Genomic DNA, 8,866 nt, shown 5'->3' on the forward strand with positions numbered 1-8,866 from the left:
TTATATTACGCTATTTCTACCGCCTCTAAACCCTTTAAAACGTATTCATATAATAAGAAATTGAGCTTTTGTATATTTTATAAAGCTTTGATTCGTTGGCGCTGATGTGGTTGCCTTGATGGTCAGGGTATACCCTTCATGTAAATAATGTAACCTTTGTCAAAAATACGGTCGTACAATGTAAAAGTAATTTCTTAAATTTGACACCATCCCTCAAATTGCTACGAACCCAAATTAGTATTCTGGTTAATTATTTCCGACGGAACTTGAAGGCAACATTGGGCCTGTATACTTGTACTTCCTGTAAGAGAAGCTCAGTCAGCTGTCACAAACCGAGGCGAGACGAGTGTCTGTCGACGAGGAGAAAATACACGACGGCAGCGAAAATGTCTACCTTTTCCAGCAAGTTTAGCGAGTACACGTTGCATCAGCTCAACGAATTTCTAGAAGACGACGAAAAACTTACCAAAATAATTGGCGAAATGGACGAGGTATGTTCAAGTCTTGCTAGTCGATAGTTGCTAGCTACTGGCTCTCTTGTCGTTTGCGTTTCCTGAAGCCTTTGTTTTGTTTTCCCACTAAACGCCCCATCAACACTGTTTGAATATTTGTCATTGTGTTGTATAACATAATTACAAAACTAAATACATTTTAGTTAGTTGTTGATTAACGTACACGTTGATAACCTTGACAAACAAATGGGTAAAGCGTTTCAAAGTCTGGTCTTGTATACGACATTGTTCCATATGGGATGTTTTTCGTTAGGGGAAATGCTTGTTATATTGAAATAAAACAGTTGGAAAGTGGTGGAGATATTTTATAAGTTGAAATACTTTTGGGATCGGTGCGAAAATTGAACTATCCTCATTAAGAAAGCACTGTCATGGTGAGTCACGCGAAAGAAAACATGCCAAGAAGTTTCCTAGCTACGACACTTACAGACGGGATACGTGTCGTCTTGACATACCGCAAGGCTCAAAATGCTAATTATGGTTTTAATTCGTCCACATAGTATCGCCATTGTCTCATTTACCATACATGTAACTATTTTTCCTATTTTCAGTAAGCAGTATTTTCCATAAAGCCAGAGTGCAAAATGCTGCCACACTAGGTACTATATTTGATATGGAGCTCGGAATTTTGTGTTAAAATACTTGAATCTGATCCAAAAATAGCGTTCTCGACTTCACTATTATTAGTTCAGCCGGTTAGTTATTTTCTTACTGCACTCGTTTTTGTCTTTCTTTTTTCTTTGTGAGATAAAGCTATTTAGATATGTTATTCATTGAGTGAATAGAAATAACTACAAATATAGACAGAAGTTTATTGTTACTTTCATTTTTTGATTTCTGTTAACTCATCGGCTGCCATCGACAGCAATAGACGTCTTGTCCATTTGAACCAACAGTCACCTTTCCAATTCAAATGAATTGGAAGTCTACTATAGATAAAGTCAATAAAAGTAGAACGATGAAAGCCACATTCTTGGACATCTCAAGGTGGTAAGTGTTGATATTGTAATGTAAATTAAACAATACCCTGTCATAAAAGGTAGAGGGTTAAGTCCTCTACATTGGTTTCATTTTCCCGAAATTGGGCAAGTAGTGTGTTGTGAGTCAGTGTTACTGTTTTTGATCCACACCTTGTCAGTCTGCCAATCTCCATGGGGTTCTCTTTCTATAAGCTGCTAAGTGGGATGGGCTTATTTACTTGAACAATACTTTTGTTGACTTGATTCTCGAGAAGAAAAGAGGCCGAGGAAAGACACGGATACGTGCTTTCTGGGTAGGTCTGAAACAAAAAAAGACTGTAAACAAAGATGGTGGGTGTCACGAGTCAGCGACTGAAACTTTAGCATGCAGAGATGCACTACAGTAATGTGCTATATGAAGCCAATACCTAGCCTGCAATGGAAATGCGTGGTTTGCCAGAGCAAGAACTTTTGTGGCATCTGCTTGTTGTGTTTTGTTGGTGATAAAAGAATTTAAAATGTAATTGTAGCTTGTGACAACAATCAAATTCAATTCCCTTCAAAAATTGTCAATTATTACAAATTATTTTTTTTCAATTTGAAGAAAGATTTGTATCGTCTATGATAGCGCAAGCTGGTTACCTGACACAATGGTATTTTATATATTTAGCTACTTTTCCAGTATAACATGTTTTTCTTTTCTCGGTGTTTGAGTGAGTCACTCCAACGCATTCTATTGTTTGTGATGTTAAGTTGTCATATCTTAATTGCAGGGTTGATTCATTTTCTTTTGCTTCAATATATCGCTGACATGTTTTTCCCAGATGCAGGATGTCCAGCAAAGCAAAGAGACAACACTTGTAAACAACAGAACCCAAGCAGAGAAAAACCTTGCCCTCCAACCTGGCCTGGAGCTCAAGAAGGAGACTCTCACCAAGAGATATGGATGCCTTCAAGAAAGCTTTGAAGCTTATCAGCTACGCAAGTCCACTCTAGGTATAAAAGCCCGTTTATTGTGCCTACCGTAACACAGTCCAATATTGATGTATGCATTCTTTTATTGAAGCAGATAAGATCACAAGAGCCCAATCTTATCATAAACTCATTATGTATTTTTTTGCGGAACCATTTTTATGGAAGAGAAATGTGCTACCACCTTTTTTAACCTCTTATGACCTGGCATCCACACGTGTGGACGTCACATTTTTGGTTGTCAAAGACTACAATGTTAAATTTTGGACTACAAGGGCCTGGCGTCCACTTATGATCATCATTATGACATCATTTTTCTCAGAAACTCATGTAAAAAGATCGTTCTTTGTTTTTACACTCATCAGGCCCCAATTAGCCTAAATATCAAAGGGAAAATAAAAATGCATGCCTTGCAAAAGTCTGGGTCTTAGGAGGTTAATGTTCACAAGTCATGTCAAACCTAGTAATACATTTCCAAAGAAACTGGAACAATTAATATAAGTAAAAAATTGTTAGGGTTGAACACTCCAAATGTTCCCTTGGTATGAGTGTGCGGGTGAATGGTCATTTGTCGCATTGCGCCCTGTGATTGGCTAACCAGAAATTCAGGGTATCGCCCACATTCTGTTACAAAGTTGGCTGGGATCGGCTCCAGGGTTCCTCAATTTCAAATTGAGTGGAAATTAATTTCAACATGCATTTCTCATGTGGTATTGCTGTCCATTTGAACAAATACCGTCCTCTGAAACCTGTTTTTCCAGTTTGGCTATTTGCCTTTTAGGCGTTGTTAACAGCTTATTTCGAGAAGTTGCTGCGTCACCAGGTGCTTAATAATCTGCTTTTATTTTAGATAGGGAAATCTGCAAATCTAAATTGAGTCTGATGCAGTCTCAATATTGCTGACGCTCCTTCACACTGCTTTCCGACCACGGTGTGGCCATACTCTTATTGTGTTGACGCAGTGGTTGCTCAGCAACTATCTCAAAATAGCTTGAGCTCTTCATTATAGATTATCGTGACAAAAGTTTCACTTTAGCTGCATTAGACTCAAACCATGCACTACTTGTGTGTTTTGGGTGTGGAGGCATGCAAACTTTTCAATCATCAGCCAGACGCTTAGCAATAAAAACAATAGCAGCGAAATGGAAAGTATAGCTGTTTGGTGGAATTGTATAGTTTCTACCTTTCACCTATGCTGATCAAAGAGTCATTATTAGTTTTAAATGGTTTCACAATTTCTAGCTCTACATTTTGAGTTGCTTCACCTTCTTTTACCTGCTTTTATTTTTCTAGTAATGCAACATTTTTTTCAGTATCATGTCACCATTAAGCCGGCAGAGGCAAGTCTACACTAGTGGGCATACCGGTACTTAAAAAATAAAAAATAAAAGTGTTGACATTTTGTGCACCAAATGCTAATTTGTATTTGTTTCTATTTGGGACTCGCAAATAATTTTAAGACAAAAGACTGTACCGCAAAACACTGATGCGATCTCTAGCTGTTTAACAGTATTTATTATCTATCGGTTGGAAACATTGCTACATATAGCACGAGTAATTAAAGATTTTTTTTCACTTCATAGCAACTGTACATGTGGTATTTTGATTATAAATGTTCACACTATTAGAGGGAATTTAAAATATTATATGTTTTCATTTTAGTATAATTTATCTTTTTAAAAGGCTGAGATGTTCGGTTGTCGGTTTTGTCATCAGGAAGGCTGTGTTGTCGAATGTAGGTTATCCGATGGATCACCCCTAACCCCTTAAATGCCTGCCCTAGCCATACGAGTTATGGATTTGCGGTTTAACAGCTGGGAAAGGAAATTGAAATTGAAAGCTAAATTAAAAAAATGCTTGTTTGATTGAGATAAACTGTTGGATGCAAGGGCAAACCTTGTCCAATGCCACAGCAGTCTGTTGCCTCTTGGGATGTTTTAGCACAGTGGACCATTGTACTGCCAAAGCCTGATGGGAAACATAAGCAGTGGGCAGAGCGAATGGTGGATGACTGAGCCTGACTTTTTTTGTCTGTCTTCCACTGGACAGTACTGGCTTTTTACTTCAAAAATGAGGGTGTCTATGGATTCATTGTATTTCCTGAAATTAGACAGCAAAGGATATTGCTGTTTGTAGAAACTATAAAAAGTTTTATACAGGGAAACTTATTTTCAAATTTCAAATCTTGCCCTTCATATATGAAAATAACAATTTAAATGAATTACTTTGTACCCTTATTAATTTGGCTCTTTTCCCTAAATCACCATAGGCAGAATTTTTAGGCCAAGATGCTTTGTTCTTCCTGGAATTTTATTATCATGCTACTGATATAAATTAGGTTTTGATAGCCTTATACTACTTCCTTGTTTCACTGTAGCTGATGGCAGTCAGGGATAAGTCTCATATTTCCAGTATTTGTTTATCTTTCATGATGATGAAATACTGTCCACACCCACATACACCAGTTGGTTTCTGGACTTCCTTATTCTGCTCTCCATATACTGGAGATCCTTCTGCATTAGGTCGAAGACAATTCTCCAGAATGTCAGAGCTTCCCTTTTGTTAGGATGACCTTCTTTTTTTTTGCATGGCTACTGGAAGTAGTAGTTTAATCGGTGAAGGCTGTACACTGTGTGCAGTGTTGTGGAATTGATCCAGTTTAGTAGGATGTTGTCCTCTACAAGTCTTCATGCTTACTTAGGGCAAATATTTATGAACTGTTCTGGCTCAGGGGCATCAGTACAGGAGATAGTAAAAATAAGACACCTTCCTTATATGTTCTGGCATTTCACATTCCAACTGCCTAAAATAAACATTGTAGCCCAAGTATAAAAATGTATGCATAGTATCTGTACATGGACTAAGGATGTGAATCCGGGTGACATAAGACATAATACATTTGAGGTTAATGGGGGAAGACTCATTATTAGATATAACATAATACTTCACTGAATCTTTGCCATTTTTTTAAATGTGAAATGGACATTTGGAAGAGGAAATGTGTCACGTACAGGACCTGCCTGATGAATGAAGTCTTTGGTGTTTGTGGTTGATCTGATACAAAGTAATTCCTGGTGTTAACTTTCAGACTTGTGTTGGAGCTCAAACAAAACCGAAACCATCGATATTAAGGGGTAACGTGATCACTTCATTTGAACAAGTTCTGCACAGACAGAAAGCAATTGGGGTTATTAGATGTGCTGACGGCACTTTCTTTTTTAATTTTTTTTTACAACTTCCTCTGTGAAAAGCATGTGCTTTCATACCCAGAAGTGTTGTCTGATGAAATGTTTGATTTGACAAGTAAACAACGTTAATAAGTCTTTCATTGATTCAGAAAAAAAACTATATAGTTGGATAAATGTAAATCTTAGTTTTAAATGGCAATTTCCAAAAGGGTCGTTTTCACAAGTGCTGGGTCTCCTAGCACTCATTCTCATTTAATTGGGCATATTTTATTTGTTGTTTTAGATCACAAAACTGGCAACTCGTCACTGGACATTCTGTTGGCTCTACTACAAACAGAGGGAGCCAAAGTAGAAGAGGAAACGGAGGTAATGATATTGCTGTCTCCAAAAATGTGTTTCCTGCAAACCTGTAACGATTCAAGTATTTCTGCTAGGCCGTCATTATTTACCCTTTGACTGAGTACATGTTGTCATTGCACGCACTCTCGTATTGTATTGATGTGTTGCACATGATTTCCTTCCATAGAATATGGCCGATTCTTTCTTGGATGGCGACGTGACCTTGGAAGCCTTTATTGATTCCTACCAGAACCAGAGAAAGCTGGCGCACTTGAGAAGAGTGAAGATCGAGAAGCTGCAGGAGATGGTGCTAAACGGTCTTCAGCTTCCACAGGCATCGGTATCTAACTCCCGATCTCAGGATATATCAATTGGAGCTCGACCCTCAGTCTCCTACCTCACGGAGGCAGGCAGTGACTCATCCCCTCTTGTTCAGCCCAGAAGGAAGCCTCCAGCTCCCCCGTCCCAGCCGGCCCCGCTGCTAAATCCAGCTCCAACAGTCAACCCTGCGCCTTCGACCTTCTACGCCGTGTCACCGTATCCACCAATTCCTCCTCGAACGGGTCAACCTTACCCGAATGTTTCATCAGGCTATCCTTTCCTAGCACAGTACCCTTCCGCTTTGCCTAGGAAACCCCCTTCTCGCGTGGCCCCGCAACCTGGCTTCATCATTCAATGAATCAAGGCCATTGCCACCCAAGAGTTAGCAGTGCGTGCCAAGGACGCTTCACCACTGGAACTCTTGAGAACTATTTTCTCTGGCGTTTGTCGTTTCGATTATGACCAATTCCCAGACAGTCCAGAGGTCAGCACGGCGCCGTTTAAGCTGAAGTCGATCTGTAATTGTGGGGATCTGTTCACACCTCTCACTCCCAACAACACTCCGAACAACAACAACAAAAATGGCACGACCAGCCTGGCCTCCTTTCAGCCCAAATCTCCACCTAGGAAAGCACTCAGTGTAGCCTATCATGATAAGCTGCAGTGTGTGGCTCGTTGAGGTTGTCATCTATTAGCATTTTGTCTATGTTGAGTGCCCTCACCTCTGTAAGCCCATTAGTTTTTGATCCCTCCACTCTCCTGGCTTGTTCCCTAAACGTCATTGGAACTTGAGAGGAAACTTAAGTTGACTTATTCATTGTTTTCCACTTGCATCATACTAATATATATATTACTGGTTATGTGTATGCAAGCACAGAGACCATAATTACTGTGTTTTGACAAAAATATCATTTCCCGAAATATATTCAGGGTGGGAAAGCATTTTATTTACTATCCACATTCACATGGTACATAGAAAATAACATCATTTCAGCATCATTCTATTGAATAGTACTTATAGATATGTGTCTGATAAACAATCTAGACTGATAACTCATGAATAGGAAATCTTTGGTTGGTGAATCAAAATGCAAAGGTGTCTCAGAGGGTCCACACCCGCCTTGTTCAAAGAGGGCTGACTTTTGCACTTTTAGTCCAATATCAGGGCAGATGTCAAAAGGGACTGGAAAAAGATGGCGGGCGGAATTATTTTTTGATAATTTCAGCCTTTTAAAGCCAAGATGAAGGATTTGAATATTGCCATACAGTACAATTTGTTTGCGTGTCTTTAGATTTACGTTGTCGTGCCGCGCTTTGTGTATCTTTTGTCTTGAACACCCTTTGTTTGGTCTGGGGCTTCTTCCAACAACCTTCAATACGTTTTGTCCTCAAAAATATGTGTTTTATCTTTCTGAGCACCAAAGGCTTTATGCATCACTGTTTAAAAGTTCTGTGTTACTGTGTCTTCAGTTGAATTGTCTGCGATGTGATTCCAAAACGCATTTGCACACGTTCAAAGCAGATTTCTTTCATAGGAACTTGTTCGACCAGCCACGCGTTGGAAATAACCTTTTTGTGTTGTAACTAAAACATCACTTTTCACCCCTTACTGCTGTTGCTGTGCACTGTTTAAGAACCGCGAGTGCCTACACGTTTAGTGGCGTTGACCACTTCCTACTGACTGCTCCATTTTCTCTATTTTGCTCACGGACTTTGCTCCGGTTTGGGAAATGTGATGATTTCTTCTTCTGAAATGAGCAGCTTGCGACTGTCGAGTCTGTTATCGTCTGCTCTCAATGTGAGAAGCAGAAGGCCAGACCATTGAGCATGTGCCAGGGTGACATCATCAGGCTTTCTGCCTACTGGTGCTTGTGATCGCCCCAATCCTTCCTTCATTGTTCTGAGGTGTGCGTGGCGTGACAGAATATTTTTGCATGTGCGAATTTGTTTTTTTTATTTTTAAACGCAACTCGTGAAATGAAAGGATCTAATCTTTTTCACAGTTGCGTCAAGCCACAAGATAAGAGTTCTAAGTATACAGAATTGGAAGATAAATCATAAATGACTTGATGGAAAAAGCATTTCTAAAGATGAAAGGATAATTATTTTGTGCATGGCGTATGTACTTAGTTTGAATAAAAGAAAAAAAGAACTTTTTTTTTAGCTGCTGTTCAGCTGACCTGATACCTGTAGCCATGGTTTTATGTGGTTGGTGATATTTTCAGTGTACTGTTTAGGTGTTTACTTATTCTGAATGTTTAGGTGGAATTTTATGCTATTTTCAAGTTAAATAAATCTCGAATTTTTCTATCAGTGCAAGTTTCTTTTCATAATGTGCTCAGTATTGATGTCATGTTGATCCTGTCAGGGTGAAGTGTGATTTCTACACATTGAACAAGATGGCCATCTAGTGTATTTGGTTGGATAATGCATGGATTTGTGTTGTTGCTATTTCTAGAAACTCATTAGTATGCCTTATTTAAATAGTGCTAAGCCTATCCCAGCCAACCACAGGCACAACCACTCACACCACCTGGTGGGATTCGAACCCAGACTGACTGGCACTGCACCGTTA

The 8,866-nt window shown here is 39.2% G+C and overlaps 1 protein-coding gene across 2 annotated transcripts; it reads left to right on the top strand.

The window, feature by feature from the left end:
- The first annotated feature begins 236 nt into the window (after nucleotides 1-236).
- Nucleotides 237-8,604, top strand: vps37ba (VPS37B subunit of ESCRT-I a). Of its 2 annotated transcripts, XM_077601464.1 has the most exons (5): nucleotides 264-491; nucleotides 2,296-2,467; nucleotides 5,915-5,997; nucleotides 6,158-6,310; nucleotides 6,407-8,604. In XM_077601464.1, exons 1-5 carry the CDS (start codon nucleotides 387-389, stop codon nucleotides 6,647-6,649), a joined length of 756 nt encoding a protein of 251 aa, XP_077457590.1. In that variant the 5' UTR covers nucleotides 264-386; the 3' UTR covers nucleotides 6,650-8,604. The 2 variants fall into 2 exon arrangements, with proteins under 2 accessions (XP_077457591.1, XP_077457590.1); XM_077601465.1 differs by having other exon boundaries at nucleotides 237-491; nucleotides 6,158-8,604.
- Nucleotides 8,605-8,866: the final 262 nt, after the last annotated feature.

Source organism: Stigmatopora argus, chromosome 5, assembly GCF_051989625.1.
Source record: "Stigmatopora argus isolate UIUO_Sarg chromosome 5, RoL_Sarg_1.0, whole genome shotgun sequence".
Lineage (NCBI taxonomy): Eukaryota > Metazoa > Chordata > Actinopteri > Syngnathiformes > Syngnathidae > Stigmatopora > Stigmatopora argus.